At 45.0% G+C, this 21,951-nt stretch overlaps 1 protein-coding gene across 6 annotated transcripts in view; it reads left to right on the top strand.

Annotated features, from left to right (window-relative positions):
* Nucleotides 1–21,951, top strand: part of CPLANE1 (ciliogenesis and planar polarity effector complex subunit 1) — a 1,992,329-nt gene that overhangs the window by 948,665 nt on the left and 1,021,713 nt on the right. For all 6 annotated transcript variants that reach the window (XM_069221234.1, XM_069221235.1, XM_069221236.1 and 3 more), the window contains one exon: nt 6,129–6,414. In XM_069221234.1, coding sequence (XP_069077335.1) covers nt 6,129–6,414 — 286 coding nt within the window. The remainder of the gene's footprint in view (nt 1–6,128; nt 6,415–21,951) is intronic.

The following is a 21,951-nucleotide window of genomic DNA, read 5'->3' as shown; positions in this document are numbered from 1 at the left end:
AGATGTTTTGTTACAAAAACACTTTTTTGACCCTTGTACGTTAGAGGGAGATTCCAGACAGATGACCATGACTGTATGCTGGTTGCAGATTGCTTCGCTGCAGCTGCTTATGTAGACTACAGGCCCCTTGCTCAGGTACCCACTTTGTGCCCTAGTACTGACTGCTTTTCATCTGAGGTTGCACTGGTTACCTGCTAACCAGGTCCCCAGAATCAGTGCTCCTTCCCTAAAACAAGGTAATGCTCAATTATAACCCAATTGGTAAGGGCTGTCACTGGTAAATGATACACCTGGTACCCAGGGCATGGGCACTATAGAGTATCTCTAAGGGCTGCTGCATATATTATGCCACCTTGAGGGGCCCACACTCAGACACAAGGAGACTGTCATTGCTGAATGTGTGAAATGGTGCAAATCATTTAGAAAACACAACATTACACACACCCTGTGTGCGATACTCACAACCACTGCATATAATATATGTAAGTCACCCCAAAAGCAGGCCTTCGAGCCCTAAGATCTGGTGCATTATATTGCATGTTAGGGCATATCAGCAGGAGCAGATGTACCCCTTTAATGTCTAGTTCCATCCTATACATTGCAGTTATCTGCAGTCATGTTGAGGACATATACTGGGCAGTGGTCATTACGAGTTGCCAGCTGCATGATGGGTGCACTGAAAATACTGATGTTTGGTATCAAACACCTTGTCTTAATAAATCCATACTGATGCCAGTCTTGGATTTGTTATGACATGCACCCAGAGGGCACCTTAGATTTTCCCCCTGAATTCTACTAGTCTCTTAGTGTGTTGGCTGACTGATATCGACCATCTGCCTCTACAGACAAGCTTCTGACCCCTGTAGGTGAGATCTTGTGCTCGCAGAGGCCAGAAACAACGCCTGCTCTGGAGGGGGGTGATCACACCTCCTCCGTCAGAATGGCTAACAATTTAACATATCAGAGCCTGGGGCTTTAAAGCCCCTGCCGCCTTTGATATACAAATCTGCGTTCTCCCAGTCCTGGGAAACGCCACTCCTGCCCTGAGGCCCATATGGCACAAAAGCAGGTGGGAAATTAGTTACTTAGAAGCCATGTCTCACTTCTAGGCTAGTTATTCCCCTATGGTGGGTTACCTGAAGTGAACACTCAAGGAAGGGTTCCACCATCTTGTTTTGAGTGGAACTAGGAATTCTGGGTCCGGGAAATGCCCACTCTGGCCAGGAAGTGGTCATCTATGCGGTATAGTCTCCCAAGGAGTAAGTAGCCCATTGTCTACTACCCTATACACCCCTAAATTCAGAATTAAAGAGTCTCCATGACACCAGGACTTCAGATTCGACTACTGGAAAACGAATAAAGGCACAAGAAGAGCAGTGAATACAAGATCTGAGGACTTCACCAACACTTGGTGCCAAACCCTGCCCTGCTGCTGGAACTGCGACAATTGCAGCGACCCGACTCGTCCAAAAGCTGTGCATCCTCCAAAAGCTGTGTTGGACTGCCAAGCACTTCAACAACCAAGTGGCATCTCCCTTGGGATGGAGGAGCCCTCCCCCTGCATCTGTAGACACTGACCACATGTGACGGGGACACCATGTTGTTGATCATTAGGCCCACTGATGGAGCCAGCGTGTCAGGAGTAGGTTTTTGAGGTGCTAGGAGGCCAGCCCCGTCTCCCTCCTGAGTTTCAAGGCCCTAGATTCTCCAAGATTACCCCGCCATGCTAATACCCTGACTACCGGAACATTGGCGCTCACTAAGGCTTGTTTATGCCCAGTCTGCACACCACCGCCATCAAGACCTACTGTCACATTGAGGGACTTCACAACAGACCAGCTCCACATCCATAGTGGCCCTGCTGTTTTGGTTTTCTCTCATCTACTAGTTGACTGAGAATCGCGGAAGCCTTCAACTCTAAGTAGCCAGCCAGCACCTCTGCACTCGAGCCCCCCATCCCATATACACAACTTAAGCCTACTCCCTTTTACATGGGATCCCTCATGAGCCGAGCACCACATTGGGTTCTGCCGGACTTGTCCCAAATTCCCCCTCTTGGAGACCCTGTTGTTTGACAGGTCCCTTTGAACCCTCACGCTGTAGTGCATGAGGCTACCAATGTGACCGGCACCTCTGCAACCGGAAACACCAGGGTAAACCCGAACTGCTGATGGTACTTGAGACTCCCTCCCCCCCCACACACACACACACAACTCCGAGCACCTTAAGTCCTAAAAGAGACTCCTGACAGTCATTTCAAATAACTGTATGCCGTGTATGTTTCTACCATAGGATAACATAATCGAGTTTGAGGCTCATGCCTCGAATCTGGCAGTCTGTATTTTCTTAGCATTTCTTTGAAAATTCAATAGCGCTTAAAGTACTTACCTAGTGATGTTGATCTTGGTGTCAAAATATATAGAAAAAACTGTTTTACTTTTATAAATTTGTTTCTGACCTCTCATTGTGTGTCTCAATTATTGACTCTGTGTGTACAGCAAATGCTCAACACTCCCCTCTGATAAGCCTAAACTGCATCACCACACTACCACAGATAGAGCTCTTGGGATTATTAAAGTAAGCCCTTGTAAACAACCAATAAGGGTTGTCTGGATTATCTGCATGGTGTACCCATACATTTGGTACACGCCATAGGTAGGCAGCTTCCTACACTATCTGACCTACTTTTCCCATTTAATGCGACCCTCAGAGAATAGGACAATTGTCCGTCTCCACCGCCCCAGAGGATGCAGGTTTCCTCATGCAACACCCTACCCCTGAGAGTTTGGTGAAGCAGGCTTCCACCTCCCATGTCAACCCTGACGCATTCCTTACTGCTCCGCCGGATAGGGAATCCAAGAGGCTGGAGACACTTGGAAAGAAGATATTTTCTCCCACCACGCTGGCACTGCAGTCTGTAAACATGGCATGCCTTTCAGGCTGCTATTCCCACACTCCTTGGGATATGTTGCATAAGTGCTGCCTGCGATCCCGGAGGAGGCCCAGGCCGTGTTCTCTCCATCTGTAGCAGATGGAAGAGATGCATCAAAGTTCACAACTCAGGCTTATCTTCTGCCCGCACCATCACCAGCCACTTTTCGCCACTTTTGTGGCTGCGGAAGGGGCTACCAGCCATGCCAGTACCCACCTTGCAGCACATGCTCCCCATCCTGTGTGTGGCCGAGGTCACGGTATCTTCAGACCTTATGGATCAGGCAGCCAGAGATCAGGTCAGTCCACCAACCCCTCCCCCGCAGCTGCAGCCTCCAAACCCTCCTATTTTGCCATTATACCATCTCTGGCATCCAGTTGGTGGCATAATTCACCATTATCTGCTCAACCGCTAGTCCATAACATCGGACAGGTGGGTTTTGCAGATAGTCCGATGGGGATAATCCCTACCCTTCTTGACTACCCCTCCTCCCATAGCGCCATCTTACAACAGGCTGACAGAGGATCATCTTTTTCTTTTCCACAAGAAAGCTGAAACTGTCTTGGCCAAGGGAGCTGTGAGAAATGTGGTTGTTGGTTGAATATGGTGTGAGCTCTGGTCAAGTAACAGCCACAGTCCCTTGCAGGGACAGCCACAAAAAGTCACTAAATTAACCTGTGCTTAACCCTGGGTAGCTTGGCACAAAAAGCAGTCAGGTTAAACTCAGAGGCAATGTCTAAAGTATTTATGCAGCACACAAATAGTTATAAAGTGAAAACACAACAAAAGAAAATCCCAAACCAATTGAGAAACGTAGAGACAACTTTAATAAATTATTTAATATCAAAACCATTAAAATCCAATTACTAGAATGGGGGAGTTATGAATTAAAAAAATTTAAGGTTCAAAATAGCAAGTCCTCGTTTTGGAAAATGGCCACCTGGGCACATTTACCTCCACATCCAAGGGTCCAGAAGTTGATGGAGACCTATAGGTGGTTCAAAAATCATTCAGGCTGGGTCCAGGTGCGGATTGAGAATGTTACATCCCTGTGGCTCTGAACAGGAGGCCAGCTAAACTAGCCCTTGGAGTCGCATCTGAATCCCCTGGGTGCAGTTGAAGATGCAGGGCTCTGCAGCAGGGCTGGCTTCGGAAGGATCAAGGCAGGCTCCAGGCAGCAAAGCAGTCCTTCCAGGTACAGCAGCAGTCAGTTCTCCGTAAGCCCTTCTGCAGGTCTGGTAGTGAATTGAGAAGCAGGTCTGAGAGCCCTATTTTTATAACCTGGTGCCCTGCACCTAGAAGTTGGGTGAAGTTTCCAAAACGGTTCGCTGAAGCTCCTGGAATTTCCTGCCTCCCCTGATATGGCTCCTAGCACTCTTGCCCAGAGCTTTCAATAAGGTCAAGAATGACCAGGCTCAAGTTATACTTGTGGCACCAGGTTGGACATGGAGAGACTGGTATCCTGAGCTACTGAACATGGCAATCGATCTTCCGATCAGGCTACCCCTTCGGGAGGATCTTCTGTCGCAGCAGCACTGGAGGGTTCTCCACCTTCTCGCATGGAGATTGAGCGGTGGCAGACAGCCTTTGACCTTCCTCCTCAAGTCTGTAATGTTACCTTGACAACTGGGCACTCCTCCAAGACGGTATACTCCTCCCATTGGAAGAAACTTGTGGTCTGGTGTTCTAACAAAAGTGTTGATCCTCTTTCTTAAGTCATTCTCTTCATTATATATCTTGCCCAGCAGGGCTCTGCTCTGGGCACTCTTAAAGGTTGAGTTTCTGCTATCTCTCGGTTTCTAAGATTACCTGATCTACCCTCTTTTTTCTTGATGTACGCTCCCTTTTAGCAGCTTCACAATTGTCTCAGGCGGTTGCCTACCATCAAAACCACTTTCCTTGTGGCTATAACATCTGCCTGACGAGTCAGTGAGCAACAGGCCTCATCTAAGCCACCTTATCTCTCTAGTCATCCTGAGAAAGTGGTGCTTTGCACGCGGGCTTCCTTTCTTCCAAAGGTGGTTAAGCCCTTTCATTTAGGTCAATCCATCAACTTGCCTACTTTGTATGCTCCACCTCACCCTTCCAGTGATGAAGAGCGTCTCCATCGTCTGGACTCCAAACGAGCATTGTGGTTCTACTTTGACCTTATACAGGAACTTCAGGCAGATGATAAACTCTTTGTGGGGTATGTCAGAACTAAAAAGAATTGTGAGGTGCAGAGAAAGACCGTCTCCAGATAGGTCATGCTCTGCATTAAAATCTGCTAAGTATTGGCCAATTGCTTGCACGCTCATTCCACCTGAGCCAAAGCTCCGAACACTGCATGAGCATGCCAAGTTCAGGTCCTGGATATCTGCCAGGTAGCAACATGGGCCTTCCTGCACACGTTTACTAAACAATACTGCCTGGGCGGTCAGGTCCGTCATGATGGGCATTTTGCCCTTTCCGTCCTGCAGGACTTCTTCTCTGAACTTGGTCCGCAGACCCACCTCTGGGGATGGTTTTGCTTGGGTATCTTTTCTAAGGTAAGGAATCTGCAGCTAGAAGTCTATCAGATGAACAAGTTACTTACCTTCGGTAACACTTTATCTGATAGAGACAATATCTACCTGCAGATTTCTTATTGGGCCCCCCATCCTCCCCGCTCTGCAAGCGGATTTCTAGGGTCAGAGCTGTATCCCTTCCAGGGCCCTAGTTATCCCCACTAGTGATCAGTGCTCTTCACAGCTTTGTTTTTGGAGTCGAAATACATTAAAAGAAACTGACGTTGACACACCTGGGTGGTGACTTTATATGTGCAGCGGACATCGCTTCTGGCTCGGACTACGCACTCAGCCGATCAACATCACTTACTGGTGCGCAGGGGTAGTGCTCACAAAACTCTTCCAGATCCAGTCTGATGCCTTGGATAATTTTAAGTTACGGAATCTGCAGCTAGATATAGGGACTGATTTAGATTACGTTGGAGGGGTTATCACTCTGCCACACAGTGACCTATAACTCATCTGCTGAAATCTAAATCCCATAGGAAACAATGGGATCAGACCCATAGTCTCTACCAGATAAGGCATTACCAAAGGTAAGTAACTTGTTCTTCAAGTGCAAAACAAAAGTCAAATAAGGAACACCTAAACTTGATACAGCTACAGTGCTGCCAAAGATGGATTAACAACCTTGATTTTCTTTCATTTAGGCCCTAAAGGAGAGGAAATGATGTCTCTTGTAATGCACAATTTTCACAAAGTGAGAATTAAAACCTTGAAACGTGTAGTAAGGAACATTGGGCCCATCGAGATGAATATTTGGGAACCAGAAGAAGAGAATCCAGATAATGAGGTACAATTATATGACCGATTTTCCATGGGGACAAGCCTGAGCAGAAGCACTCTTACAGAATTTGGTAAACCACAGGTTTATAGTGATGCAGACACCGGAGATACACTTTCTGAAGCTTTGATGACTGAAGAGCCTATTCCAAGGTATTTCAAAATATGTGGTTTATATTTATTCTTTTTCTTAGTTTTTTGCAATTTTTGTCCAAAATGTATGCGCACCTCAGGATTTCCTTGATTTACATTTGGTCATTCCGAAAGAAAATGTATTTTTTATTGGTGTTTTTTTTTCTTTACCTAATATGAACATATGTTAACGAGAGAAGCTGCTTTACCTATAATGCATTGTCATTTGAAGATGAAGCCCAATCAATTGTGCACTGCGCAGATGGTTAAAGTTAAACCTTTGCAGTTGGAGGAGTAAGCTTCCTTCTGCCAAAATTTCCTCGCCCAGATAGCAATCTAAAGGCAGTGACTGAGGCAAGGGTAGCTTCAACCAGATGGCACCACTATACCCACATCTACTAGTGCTTAATTTTTAAAACAATGTGTGCTGGGTACCAAAGCTTTGCTTAGAAGCCTGCGGCCAGCACAGTTGTGTCAGTGTGCCTAATATCACGCTTGCGCAGTCTTGATTACACCTCATGCCTCTTGACTGTACCACCAGACACTCCCTGTCCCCTTATTTCAGTCTGACAGGCTCCTGCTGTCTCCATTGTCAGTTTTTTCCATCTTTCTCTTCCTCCTCCTTCCTCCACACACCCCCTCGTGTGTCTTTACTCACTCTCTTGCTCTAGGTGAATGTTTAAAAAAGAAAAACAAGTGCCAGCAACCTTTCAAACTCCCACTTTGTCAGACTTGAGTGGCGGCATGTGCCACTGAGTTGTGACATGGCCTAATGAGAAGCAAGGATGGAACTGAGGTGGTGGGGCTCGTCAGTTCGTTGCTGCAATAGCCCCCGCCTCCTCCTCCTAATGGCCTCAGGTATATCCTATATGTTCAGTAGACTGGTGAAATCATTGGGGAGTTCCTCAGACCCATGGAGTAGTAGGACCCTATTGAGAGCGAGGTGCACTGTTAATCCCAAGAATTACATTCTCAGGTGTACATTTGGGTGCCCTCGGATAACAGGATCTTGGAATCTTCCTTGCTGACCTCATCCGTTTGTTCCACACAAATGTGCAGTGTTGGCAAGTGATAACCATTTTGTCAGGATGTGCACACACCACTGGGAAAATAATCCTTCAGATTGAGAGTGCCTGAGGGACTCCTGGGAAATGGTCAATTCCGGTAAAGAAACCCCAGGGATTATTGTCATAGGTGCAACTCCATACTCAATAGATGGCCTTCTCCTTTTCTCTCTACTTCCACTGTTCACTTATTCAGAGTCTCAAGTTAAAAAGCACTGCCCTTTGTGATAGTACGGGTGAGAAGGAACTCCCTGTCAACTGTTCAATACTTAAGAATAAGAACAAATTGGTGATTTTTAGTGAACGTCTCAGTATCTAAACTGTCTTCCCACTCATTCAGTGTACATTTGATTTCACTAGAACAAGGATTCCTTTTCAACCAGGCTACATCATCATGGGAATGTCAGTGTATAGATCTGACTACTCAGACAGAATTGAGGCAGGCTGTACCATTGAGACCCTATAGTAGGACAAACAGCCATCTTTGGGAGGCATGAAACAACTGTTGATTGTTGGGCTCTGATTCTTATTATTGCATGAAGCTTACACTCATAGCAAATTAAAAACAAAGCTCGTAACTCAAGCTCCAAAAATGAATTGGATGGAGTATTTATAGTCCATAGCCTACTACTTCATTGGCAAACAAACATTTTGGAACTCTGCTAGCAATATTCTCATTTGAGAAGCTATTGCAGAAAAGTGCTTGACTCCCTGCTCACACAATTTTTTTTGTTTACGACCTCCTGAAGGTTTAAATCAGCAGACGCTGTGGAACAAGCTGTATGAAATTGTCGATTTTATTTTTTTGTATTTTATTTTTTGTATGTGATCTATCTATCTATCTAGCTATCTATCTATATGAGAAACCATACTAGCATTTGTATTCCAGACACAAAGGGCTCAAATTACAAAGAGCCTCCGCATTTGCGGCCCTACAGTTGTGGCAAAGATGAGTGAGGAGACTCCGTCACAACTGTGGAGCCTCATCCATGACTGTGGAGGCTCTTTGTGAATCGGGCCCGAAGACAGATGTCGGAAGTTAGCATTCAAAAATACTGCCGGATCCGCTCCCGGAGCCGGGAAGGCAGGATACCGCAGATCTTCATGAGGCACTTGCGCCGGCTGGGCATCAGAATCCTGCACCCCAGGCGAAAAGCGAGGACTTTCTTGGGGCACAACCACCTCGAAGACCGATGGCACCGGGGAAGCCTGAGGGCTTTGAGGCTGTGGAGTCACCGTCGGACTAATCTCCCACGTCGCACGACACCGTCTAGATGGAGACCTAGATCGTGAATGACCTCTATCCGAACAACGCAGAGAGTCCTGTCGGCGCCGCTTCTTATGCTTCTTCGACGAAGTATGTGAAGACGATCTCCGATGACTTCTGAGCCCTTTCTTTGCTTTAGCCAAAAAGAGTTTGGCTTCTCTCTCCTTCAGCGCCTTCGGATTGACGGATTCATGCTTCCGCAGGACACACACTCCTCGATGTCATGCTCCGAACTTAAACACCAAAAGCAATCATCGTGAGGGTCCGTAACCGACATGCGACCCCCACACTCCCGACAAGGTTTAAACCCCGACTTCCTAGGAGGAGACATTGTAACTAGAGACAAAAGGGGGAACACCTTCAAAACAGTAACAAGAGCTAGGAGAAAACCGTTAGCGTCGAAGGCACGGAAAAAAGGGAACTGACGTCAGCACGCCAGCGAGGACCTCTTATTGTCACGGTGACGTCAGACGGAGTCTCATGCGGAGCCATGCAATTGTGACGTCCTCGTCGACGTGGAGAGCTGGGAAGAAGATTTTACATTGAATGCTGGCACATTGGGAGAATTCAGAAGTTGAGGAATCCACAGGTAGCTAGTGTATTCACCAGAAAAAGTGTTACCGAAGGTAAGTAACTTGTTCATTACAGCACTTAGGCAGCTTCATTTAGTACAACGAGCAACAAACTGTTTTTACAACAACTTGATGGTGAGTTGTGGCTGAGATTCATTTCCAGAGGACTTCCAAATTGCCACTTATTCAGTGGAAGACTCTACCTTAGTAGGTGACACAGGGCAATGGAGTATGTCAAGGTTTATGGCCTATGTCCTTATTCCAGAGCCAGGTTGAAAAGAGATATGAAGCCTTATGAGATAGTGTTATGTGTTGTGTGATAAAAAGGTTTGCCTTGGTAACACCATTCCTTAAAAAAAACATCTCTGAAGTTTTCAAATGATGATCCATTATCTGGCTACATATTTCATAGAGGTCTTAGTATGTAGGTCCTGCAAGTTTACTCCTAAGAATTTATTTTTCATAGCTGAATTTAGGACCTCTGCTATGTCTTAGTTCTTACAATGTAATCCTTTATTTTTAAGTTGCCATATAATTGTCAAATACGTATAAATAGAAACAACAATGTTTCTCTGGTCCTACGAGTTTAATTTATTCATGCTCATTGTATGTTTGCAAAAACTATTTAAAATCATTAATGATATGGCCAGTGAATTAGATATTCCTGGTAAGGGAAGTAGCACTGCAGGTAAACACATTTTGCTGCTATTGGTGTCCATCTTTTTTTGTATTTTATTTTTTAAACAAAGTCATGTGTCCTTATTAATAACAGAGAGTTGGCTTTCTTCACAAAGAATAGAAACAGATGCTTGATTTTGTTGTAGGTAAAAGCGACTGAACATAAATTCAGATGGTTACTTGTAAACTCAGTTTACCACAGATGCTAAACATAATCTGGAGAATGTTTCCGCTATGCGCCAGGGCTCTGCTAGGTGGCATTGTGCGGCTCCACGTTGGCTCAACACTGCTACAGAAGTTACGGAGTGGAGCTATATATAAACAGCACTTCTCACATCAGTTTCTTTCTTTACGCACGCTTCAATCCAGACCCAGAGCTCTGCTCATGATTCCAAAACGTTTCCATTGTTTGTTAGAGAACGATGTCCACACCTAAAACAAAAGGATTCAAGCTGTGCTGTGATTGCAGGAAGCAGATGTCTATAATGGACAGACCTGCATGAGTTGTGCATTTGGTGCCTGGGCTCTGGATACAACTCCCAAGTCATGTGATAAATGTGCTCTACTGCACCCGAAGGTGATTTGAAAGTGGGATGCATAGTTTTACCTAGACAAACACAAAAAAAAGTTGGGACCTTTGTGCACATTTCACTCCAATTTACAGGCACAGTGCTGATCACGAGTACGGTCCCAGGGTTGCTCCATTTCTCCCTCAAAATCCTTGGGTAAGTCCAAGTGCAAGCATAAGAAAACAAAGTGTGACTTAACCCCATTCTGGTATTCTGACTCAAAAGAGAAAATGCAAGTCACATTCCATTGAGGTCACCAACCATGAGATCCAGTTGCTCAGTTGGTCCCAAGGTGACCCTAGTTTCCCCAGACTGTTGTTGACCCTATAGCAGATTAAGGCCTTTTAAGAGGTAATGCTGCAAATTTTCAGTGTGCTTCCAGCTCCCTCTGATGCTTCTTCGAGCCCCACATAATCACAGGGACCTCCGGCCAAGTTACCAGCAGTGGGTCCCTCCCTGTCGTTCTGTGTCCCCCTCTCAACCCTTTACCGGGCCTGTACATCCTTTGGTACAGACTTTCAATCCGGCTCAGAGAATCCACACCTGTTTCCACATCCTGAACACTGGTGCTATGCCACTGGTGCAGACACCCATGTCAGATCCTGTGCCCATGCTGGCGCGAGCTAGACCAGTATCACACTATGAAAATACAAAAGTGCGACCAGTGGTGATGCAGCCGACCTCTAGCACTATGCCTCTGCCTCTGCCTCAAAGCGGTCAGCAGAGATTCCATTATCTTTTAGGTTCTGACTCTAATCTTGTGCCAAACCAGGGTGCACCCTTGGCTATTGATGGTGGTGGTGGTGAGAGGGATGGTTTGCTCTCCTCTCATTATGCTGATGATGCCTTCTAACTTGATTTACCGAATGCCAATGGACTTGATTCCTTCCCTACGACAGAGCTAGACTTGCCCGATGGGCCACCATTAGAAGGAAGCCCCTCATCTTCAGTCGTAGTTCAGAGGGCAGCCAATGTGCTTACATTACACCTGCCCTTCGTTGAGACTAAGGTGTTGACAGAAATTCTACAGCTAGGGCCAGCAACACCTGAGCCCTTCCTCCAATTTCAAGACATTCTCACAAATACTCTGACTACCAGGTCGAAACTATGTTCTTGCTCACCTGCTAGTGAGCAGGTGGCCGGTTGTCATATTCCGGCACCTGTGATCTGCTGCATTTTCTTTTCAAGCACCCTTATGTAGAGAGTCTCATTGTACAGGCCTCATCCAGTAAGGTAAACCTTGATTAATTTGTGATCAGTCCTCTGGTTAGAGAATCTGAAAGGATTGATGCCTTTAGTGAATGCATGTTTTCTTCTGCCAGCCTGGCACTGTGATTAGTACTGCAAGGCCAATAAACACACTTGCCCTTTGGTACAAGGGCATGGAATCTTGAGACGGTTTTGGAGGATGATCAGATCCATGACTGGCAGGATGTGGCTTATCATTTTATCCGCATCAGTTTGAATACCACAGACTGCAGTGGCAGTGTAGTTGGTACCAGCATTGTCCTTCATAGACATGCCTGGATGACATCCAGTGGATTCTCTGGCGATGTACAGGCACCGCTTATGGATGTGCCCTTTGATGGTCTTCTCCTCTTCTGGGAGAAGTTGGTCTCTGCTTTCAAACGCTTTAAAGACAGCAGAGCTACAGTGCGTTCCTTGAGGCAGTTGACCCCTGAAAAAAACACTTTCCACACCAGTTACATACATTTAGAGGTTATTCTAGATATGCAGTGTATGGTCCTGGACTTTCAGTGCCAGAACAGTGGAAACAGCGGACAGTGCGCAGGCCAGCTGAGGTACTAGACCTCTAGCTCCTCTTCCTCTACTACAACAGCGAACAAACCACTTTTGTTTGCGCTCAGCTGCACATGCTCAACCAGCTGGGAATAGGATCTAGCATTTCCTCCCGGGTTATCAATCCAGCATATCTGACAGATGGGTCTTGCAAATTGGTCAACAACGTTCCACCTGCACCAGAGCACATTTCAGAAGAGCATCTGTTTATCTTGTTGCAGGACTGCCTTGGACCTCTCAACTAGGAACATGGGTATGTGTGGTGAAGACATAACTGCCTTTGAAAGGCATTCCAGACGCATTTGCAGAATAGTATAGACACTTTATATGGCAAGATTGTTGCCTCCATTGGAATCTAATCACCCCTTCATACGGAATCTTTTAGGGAGTGTTCGCTTTGAGAGGAGCCAGTTGCTGAAAAATATGTTTCTATAGCAATTAAGTCATTACAAGCTGGAAAAACACATGGTCACAAAGCACTGCCAGGAGACTTTTTCAGGAATTAAGTATCACTGTTGACTTCACATCTGCTAACACTATTCAGTCAGTAGGCCCAGTATGGCTCCTTTCCATAGCATTTGAGAGGGCCCACCATTTCTGTATATCATTAATCCAGGTCACCTTGCAGATAAATATTGTTCATGTTGGTCCTTTCACTCATCAACATTGAGGTAAAAAGTTTAACGAAACTACTAGCTGGAGTGTTCACTTCATTAATGCATAAGTATCAAAGCACCTTATGCCTAGTAGAGGGAAATTTGGCATGAGCAAACAAATGTATGGTTCCTTGTGCCCTCGTGCTTATTGATGTTCAAAGGGCATTTGACTACCTTATAAGGGTGTTCTTGTAGATCGTACTTGAAGATAAATTTTGATCCCTCTTTTTTGGCATTCATATTTGCTTTATACCAAGATTCCTGTGCAGGGGTGTAGGTAAATGGAGTGTTTTCAGATTTTTTTCCCTATCAAACGAGGAACTAGGTTGGGCTGATCCCTGTCCTCATTGCTCTTTGTGTTGCTTGCAGTGGGGCTTAGAGGGGATGGACTGGTGCAAGGTTTCCCCAGGGAGTAGGGTGAAGAAGGCTGTGTGGCCCTGTACTATGGCAACCTACTGCTATTTATGAGATACACCACATGGACTGGAGAATGGATAAAGCTGATCCTGGATCTTTATGTCAAGGCATCCACTCTCAGGGATAACTGGAACAAGTCAGCAATCTTCCTAATTCATGGCCCCATTGTTTTGGAATCTCTAACATCCCAAATAACATGTTGTTCAGAGTTTTAAATACCTAGGTGTTCGTATGATGTTGAATCCCGCACGGTGCTGGGAGCTCAACTTTGCTTCTTTGCTTACCACAATGGAATGTTATGTTTACATTTGGGAGACCCTGCCCATAAACACCTTAGACAGAAAAGCGCTTTTTAAGAGAATTACCCTGCTGAAACTTTTAAATGGGATGCAGAGCTATCCTTATTCCATCCCTGCCCATTCGTTAACAAGATTAATTTTCTATGTAGGTGTCAGAGGCTGGCACTCTATGTAGTATGCAAAACTAGGCACACTCTGCAGGTGGTCCAGGCAACAACACGTTGGTTTCCAGAGGTAAAAATTAGACCACCTAATGCTCCAATTTTTAAGGTAGCTGGTCGAACAGTTAGGCTAATCCAGGAGATGTGCTAAGTATTTGCTGTCCTCACAAATCCAATTATGCACCACACACACTGAATGAATAACCCGAAACCAGAATTTATAAAAACAAAAATACTTCAGATTTAAATATAAATTTTAAGACCAAGATCTTTAGGATACGTTAAATACTTTTTGAGATATGAATTTTAAGGGTTTGGTAAAGTTAATCTTTCTGTGCGTAATTACGCACCATTGGAATCAATGTACAGTCACCTTTAAAAAATGCATTAAAAATCGTGCAGTTGACTTACCAGTCTCTTCTTTTGCAGGATGGTCTCAGCAGTTGGTGGGCACCTTATGCCAGCTGGAGCACTTCGGGCGGCTTTTGGTTCTGCAAAAGCAGCATTGGAACATCTCTTGGCACAGGGCCACCTGGAGGGGCCACTTGGAAAAGGAGCTGGTTTCCAGATTTAAAGATGGTGCCTGGGGGTCCCCTTGGGCTGTTGAGGTCGCAAGGGGTTGGGGTCTTGTGGAGTACAGCTGGGTCCTTGTTGCAGGGCAAATTGGAGATCCAAGAGCTGTGCTCAACAGAGTCCTTTGGAGATGGAGGTGAGTCTTTTTGAGGGCTGCTTACAAGACAACAGGGCACTCTGGTTGGAGGTCTGGGGTGTTCCTGAAGTCTCTCAACTGGGACTTCCTCCTGATCCTTTTTCAGCTCTGAGGGAGCTTGTTTTCTGGTTGTCTGACGTCAGCTGACCAGTACCCAGGGTATTGACGTAACTTGGCCACTGGAGGGCACAGTGCCGCCAAACTTTGCACACTTGTAGGTCACGTCCAGGCGGTTGTTGGTGTGTCGTCGGGTCTAGGTGAGTCTTCCGGTTGTGGAGATACCGGCTGATTGGTGAAGTGACCCTCACCAGTTTGTTGGTTCGTACTTGGTTTTTGAGTGGTTCCTCCACTCAGCAGGGAGATCTGGGGTGATTCATAAAGCCTGGAGGTCCCCTGGGTTTCATGGGGTCGGTCCAGTGTCCAGCTCCTCCTCAGCGGCGATTTGCGGGTCCTGGGTGCAGCAGGCAGGGTTTTGCGCCTTTTCTTGTGCAGCAGATCCACAGTTCTCTTGCTTTGGACTTTTTTTGGTCCTGGTCTTCTTTGTCTTTTCCAATCTGATTTCTTGGTCTAGGCGAGCCCACTAAATACTGAATTTAGTGGGCGTTTTAGGGGGGACCTGGTAGTGTCCGATGGGCTACACCCAATACAGTGACCACTTCCTGTGAGAAGGGTCACTTCCCTAAACCTAATTGGCTTTTTTCCTGCCATCCAATATGGAGGAAAATGAAATGAAGGGTTCACGTCGCCAGGGCAGTGCACATTCCTGTGGGAGGGGATGTTAGCTCTTCTACCCAGGAAGGGCATTGTTTTACAAACCAGAGAGATTGGGCTCTCCCCCAGGTTTGTATATTGGCTGTCTGGATGTGGCAGGCATGCTGGAACCAGTCAGCAACCATGCCAGGATAGTTAATTTTTGCAAGGGGCACATCTAATGTGACCCCTGGGTACATTTTATAATAAATCCAGTACTGGTATGAGTTTGGATTTATCATTCTGAGTTGTTTGATACCAAACAACCCAGGGTTCAGAGTAGTCATTATGTAGCTGGGAAACTCGTATTGACCAGTGTCCAGCACATATATTAAAATGGCTGCTCTGTTCACTCACTATGTCCCAGGTTTGGCAAGGACCCAGTGGGGGCATATTGCTTATGCAATCATGCTCTCACATATAGTATGATGCACCCTGCCTTAGGGCTGAAAGGCCTGCTAGAGGGGTGACTTACCCATAACATATGCAGTGTAGGGTGGACAGGGCACACAGGGAGTGTGCCATGTCGAGTTTGTATTTTAGGTTTGCACTAGGACACTCAGCCTGGTATAACAGTGCTGGGTGCATCTGTATGCATGGCCCTTGAGAATGACACAATCAGTGCTGCTGCCCTCCGCGACTTACCCATAGTACCCCATGCCCTGGGTGGCTAAGTACCTTTTAATAGGGACGTATAGTGGTAGCTAAAGGTGGATCCAATTACTTTTACAATGTTTTAGGGAAAGAACACTGGCACTGGGATCCTGGTTAGCAGGATCCCAGTGCACTCCAGTCCAAGTTGCATTCAGAAACTAGCAAAAAGTGGAGGTTACTGCAACACGGTGCCAGTTTCTCACAGTAGGGCCTTTGTATGGGAAGGCAAAACATCTCAATTAGCTTGGCTTCAATATATTCAGTCCACCCATGGAGGCAGTTTGGGTATGGCAGATGCTTGCCTGTATTATTAGGTCTCTCGAATACTAAGCATCAGTGGCTGTTATTTCGCTAATAGGGATGATCTCTCAATTAGGAGGTGGCATAGAGAATCTACTACCAATGAGAAGGTCCCAGGCTAGATCTTTTCGCTACTGCAGAGAATGCACAGTGTCTAAAATTTTGCATGTTGGGTCCTTGTAAGGGGAAGTTTTCTGGTTAGAATGGAACAAGGGACTCTTGTACGTCTTCTTGCCCCTACCTCCTGCCTTGAGTTCTGAGGACGATCGAGAATGACCAGTCCCGACTCATCCTTTTGTCTCTGGATTGGTCATGGAGAGTGTTGTATGCGTAACTCCTGAGCATGGTGGCAATCCATCACATCTGACAGATGGGTCATCGTCCTCAGATCATTCAGCATTGTTATCATGCCCTACCATTTATTTTCTCCTTGCCGCGCCTTCTGATTTGGTCAGGATCAAGTACAACATGTAATTCTCAAAGACCTTGTTAGAGTCTGTCCAAGGCCCAGGTACTTGTGGATGGAAAAGAAGTATGGCTTTAATTATACAGTTTTCTCATACTTCACAAATGTGGCACTATGGTAAAAAAAATGGAGCGATGGGAAATAGAGGTGAAAATCTACCAATTAAATATCACAAATGTAAACTGTGTTGCATTTCAAAGAACTGGCAATGAATACAACATGACTTGTAAAGTGCTCTGTTACCTCACAAATGTATCCCTTGCCACTAAAGGACTATGCAGCTGTAAACAAGAAACGTCTATGTATCAAGAGAGATGGAAAAAGCCATGTTTTTAAGGATTTGCAAACATTCAGATGAGTCATCATGTCTAGAAATGAGGATGGCAACCTTTTTATCTACTTTTTGCTGCAACATAAGAGCACCTAATATGCTCAGACAACTTGGCAAAGTGCCTAGTTAGGAGCACCAGATCTCAAGCATTGTGATTGGACATGCTGCATATCAACTGAGAATTGAGGAATGCAGGCCCTTATTTCCCTGTCCACCTTTGCAATATATGGCCATACATTCAAACACAATGCATTTATGTATAGGCTGCCAGTGCAGACAAGCCGGTTTTTACAAAATGTGCTCCATGTTTGAAAGGCCTAAAACTCGACCATCAGCAAGATTTTGATTGATCTGCGTCTGCAGACCCGGGTAGATAGTCCTTCCATAATCAAATCTTGAAGGAACTACAGCTTGTGATTTGTTTCTGCAGGAACTTGACATTAATGACCTCTTTTTTTAAAATTCTTTATTCTGGAGAACATATAAACATCAGCTTAGCGATGGAGGTTTAAACAACATTTTTGTGCTGATCAAGAGGTTGCAATTTCTTGCTTAAGGAACTGGAGTAGTACCCACAGAAGAAGGTCAGTTGGTGTTAGTCCAAAGAAATAAAGGACATCTGAACACAAGACATTCTGGCCCTCATTACAACATTGGTGGTTATGACCCCCTACCGCCACGGTGACGGACACCAACATACTGCCGCCATGGCTACCAGCCGGCAACACGTATTATGACTGCCGACGGTATACCGGCAGAAATCTGGCGGAACACCACTGCCGGTCATGGCGGCTGACGGTAAGGCGGCACTGCTGACAGTAGCACCGCCACGTCAGAAAAACACCGCCGATCGTATTATGAGCAACGATACGGCCCGGCGGTGTTTTGCTGGCGGGCGCTGCTGCTGACAGCAGCGCCGCGGACCGTCTCCTGCTGGAGGACCCCCTGCAAGCAGGTAAGTCGGGTACTCCGACTGGAGAGGGGGGTGTTGTGTGTATGTGGGGGGGATATGTTTTGGGATGCGTGCATGCGGGTGCGAGTCGCATTGGATGCATGCGTGAATGAGTGATTGTGAGTTTAGTGTGTTGTGGATGCATGTGTGTGACAAGGTATGTTGGTGTGTGTTGTGGTGTGTGGGTGTGTATATGTGTGGGGGTGGCAGGAGTGGGTGGGGGGGAAGTGGGGGAGGACTCTGGGGAGTGGGTGGGGGCGGGGGAGACCCCTATCATTGCCAGGGAAGGGATTCCCTGGCACTGATAATGCCTACCGCCATGGTTTTCGTGGCAGTACAGAAACCACGAAAACCATGGCAGTAGGCCGGGTCGTAATGCCAAGGGTGGGAATGTGACGTCCGCCGGGCTGGAGACCGAAGTCTCCAGCCCAGCAGCTGTTACTACCCCAAATCCCTTTTTTTTAAATTTTTTTTTACCATCGACCTGTTGACGGTATTACCGCCACTTTAACACCGACCGCCAGGGTTGTAATGAGGGCCTCTGTCTTTTCATTACCTATCTTAAGATGATAATTGGACATCCAGGGAAGGATATCAACAACACATTTATAAAACACGTATTTCTGTGAATGAAAAGAGGGTTCTTGGTGGACTACCCAAAATAGGTTGGGTATCATACACCCAACAGCAAAATTGTGTGATCTGATTAATGTGGCAGGGAGAGATAAGTAAACTTTAAAAATAGTTTGTTTGATTGGTGAACCCTGTGGCCCATCACATGTAATGCCGTGAAAAGGGAGAAGGGCCACAGCCTGTGATGGCGAAGGAATTGTGTCATAACAAGAGGTGTCTCCCATCCCTATCTCTTTTAAAAGAGAGATACATTTGTGGAGTGAGACTGTCAGATGCAGCCTGTGGGTTAAATAGAACAAAAGCCTCTGAGCAACTGACTCCAAAGCGCGGCTAGTATCATCATCCGCCACAACCACAACATAATCCATACAATGGCAGTAATTAAAACCTACTAACATTTTTCGGAAACCTGAATGTAAATTATTGACACCCTATTCAATATTGTTTGGATCACTGGATCTACCAAGCGGTAGGTGTATAGTTTGCATGATTTGCTGGATAAGCTTTAAGCTTTTTCATTAAATATGAAACCAGCTTCTTCTAATGAGCTGGGGCAGGGGTGTTAGAAAAAGAAAGATTACATAGCTCTGTAAACAAGAGATCAACATTGTCTGAAGCAAGTCTTAAAAACCTAGGAGGGCACGAGTTAAAAGGAGATCCCATTGAAATAGGCAATAAATTAGCACAAAATCTACAGTCAGAGTTAAAAATTTGGTTCATAATTAAGAAGATTCAGAACCTAATAGATCTTCCATGAAGGAAGCATTGCAGTTAATTCTTTGCTATGAAACAATGATAGATTTGCACATAAAGCAAGAGAAGCAGGAATAGAAGAGTTAAGGCTAGTTGGCTTCAAAATTTCCCAGACAGTTTTAATCGATTCTTTGACAGGTTTCATCTATCAGGATCCTAATACAAGGGAAAATTCACTTAGTTTTACAAATACCATTTTTATAGATACTCTGATCTCTAATATGATGTGATTATGCAACAGGTACTCTAATCCTTACCCCAGGAACTTTCTGCTTGCTTGCAGTTGAGCTTCAATTCCTGAAGGCTATTATTGAACCAGGCGGCAGAACGATGTTTACTCTCCCTGAAATGTATTTGAAGAGGAGCAATGTTATAAAGAGCCAAGGTGATCCAGTTAGAGAGCTGGTTAGATTATATATTGGAGTTTTAGTTAGTTCAGGGCAGTGCTTGATTTATCAATAAAAACGTGCCGGTGCCCCAAGCTCTCCTCTTAAACCAGCGGCTGCCGCAATTAAATGTGCGAGCATGAAATACGGAGGCAAGGTAACCCTGAAGCCATCTTGGGCCTCTTTAATCCATTAACAGCCACTCACAGCCCCTTCAGCTCACTCTGGCAGCTTTCTGCTTTCTAACTTTGTGACACTTTTTCCCCTTCCTCCGTCTTTCCCATATGTGTCTTTGCTCGCAGTAAATGCTTGAGACAGACAAGCTCCGGCCCTCAAAAATAAGTGCCGGTGCTCAGCACTGGAAACAGTAAGCACAAATTAAGCACTGAGCCAAAACTTTGGGATGGAAATACTGTTTAAAGGGAAAGTGAAATGAATAGTGAAATATTCAGACCTAGGTATATTAGGAAATAGCACTGATAACCTCATTAGCAGGTGTGTCTATATGATCAAGTGTCGGCCCTGCAAGATGGATAAGGCAAAGTACCAATTAGGTCAGATTAACAAATGAACAAGGCTCTAGACATTGTCTACTTCAGGGATCCCAGGTGTTAAAATACCACAGAGAGATAAAATATGAGATTTTAAGTACACAAGGAGCAATACCTTTAGTCCAGAAGAGCTAATGTTGTTGTTTGGCCCTGGGGGTCGCTAAATCAGTCAGAAGGTCTATGATTGTTAAGGCGATTTGCCAGCTTGTTCTAATAGCATTTTGTACTGTGCAAGCAAAGGAGCAGGTATCGGAGAGTTGGTAAAAATATGATTCGCTAACAATAGCTAATTATCTTCCAGGGCAGTTCTGAAGTTGTTACAGCTGTTTGGTGTTGCTTGAGCAATATCTGGAATAGGCACATCGAGAAACTAAGTTTATGATATATAAAACTTAATGAGCAAGATCAATAAGCAAGTCGTGCAGTTTAAGTTCTTTGTAAGGTGATTGAGTTGAACAATTGTACGAGCTAAGGACCTACAGAGAAAAGTGAAGGAATTTCAGAAACACAATATGGAGTTTCCTGCAGGGACATCAGTAGTAACACTAATGCAATGATTTTGTTGACTCTTTTCACCTAAACCTAGACTTGCATGCTTAAGAATATCGAATAACTGGATCCATCAAGATATTATTGATTACTGGAAGTACTTGGAATTATTATTGATTGGAAGATAGGGGGTTCACCAAATCCTTTGTATAAGATGAAACAGTGTGAAAGTCATGGAAAGGGAAGAGGCAGTTGACAAATAACTCTTAGAGGTAAAAAGCGGGCATGTAAATTCAATAAACGTCAAATATTACTAATTGGAAGTCAAGGAGTAACCTTCAAGAGCGATTGCATATATTTTTAAAATGAAATGCATGTTGATGTGTGCAACTCAAAAAGATGTACAAAATAGACATTTACTTTCAGTTAAATAAACGTCTACTGTTGGGATTGGCCAGCTGACAATGCATATTTCAAAAGTCTCTTGGGTGGGGGGATATTGGTTAACTAATTGCAGGAGATTTCTGTGGTATACTTTTTTTCCTGTGTGCATGTGGTTTTTTGTTTGTTCTTTAAAGGCGCCCCATTATACTTGTAGCCATTTCAATGACAACCTAAATTGAGTAATATTGGAGACACCCTTGAGTTTAAAGAGGGGAGGTACAGGGTAAAGAAATTAAAAGAATATTTAGGGCCACAATGCAATCTGAATCACCTTGTTGTTGGATGTAGTGCGTGTCTAGAGGTGTCAGAAAAGGTGTGACATTTTTCTTTTAAGTGAGGTGGTTGACTACAGTAGCAATCCACACAACAAGTCCTTGTCTTTACAAAGTTATAATCTAATGTCCAGGGTACTAATGTTGTATTTTTTTATGGCGGTATTTTGGGGCCTGCTCATGCATTCATTTGTGATGGTTGTTGGGCAGCAAATGTAGGTGTGACTTAAGCAAAGTTAAAGTAATGTTATTGAAATACTTGAGAGCAGTCAAGATATGATGATATCGTGATGTAGAGCAGCTGGCTTCATAGTTGGACGCCAGCACCATACATGAATTATGAAGTTTCTTCCGTCCACCTGTTGGGAATGTGTGAAAAATCGTG

Source organism: Pleurodeles waltl, chromosome 1_1, assembly GCF_031143425.1.
Source record: "Pleurodeles waltl isolate 20211129_DDA chromosome 1_1, aPleWal1.hap1.20221129, whole genome shotgun sequence".
Classification (NCBI taxonomy): domain Eukaryota; kingdom Metazoa; phylum Chordata; class Amphibia; order Caudata; family Salamandridae; genus Pleurodeles; species Pleurodeles waltl.
Note: the sequence above shows the minus strand (reverse complement) of the source record. Positions and strands in the feature narration are given on the sequence as shown.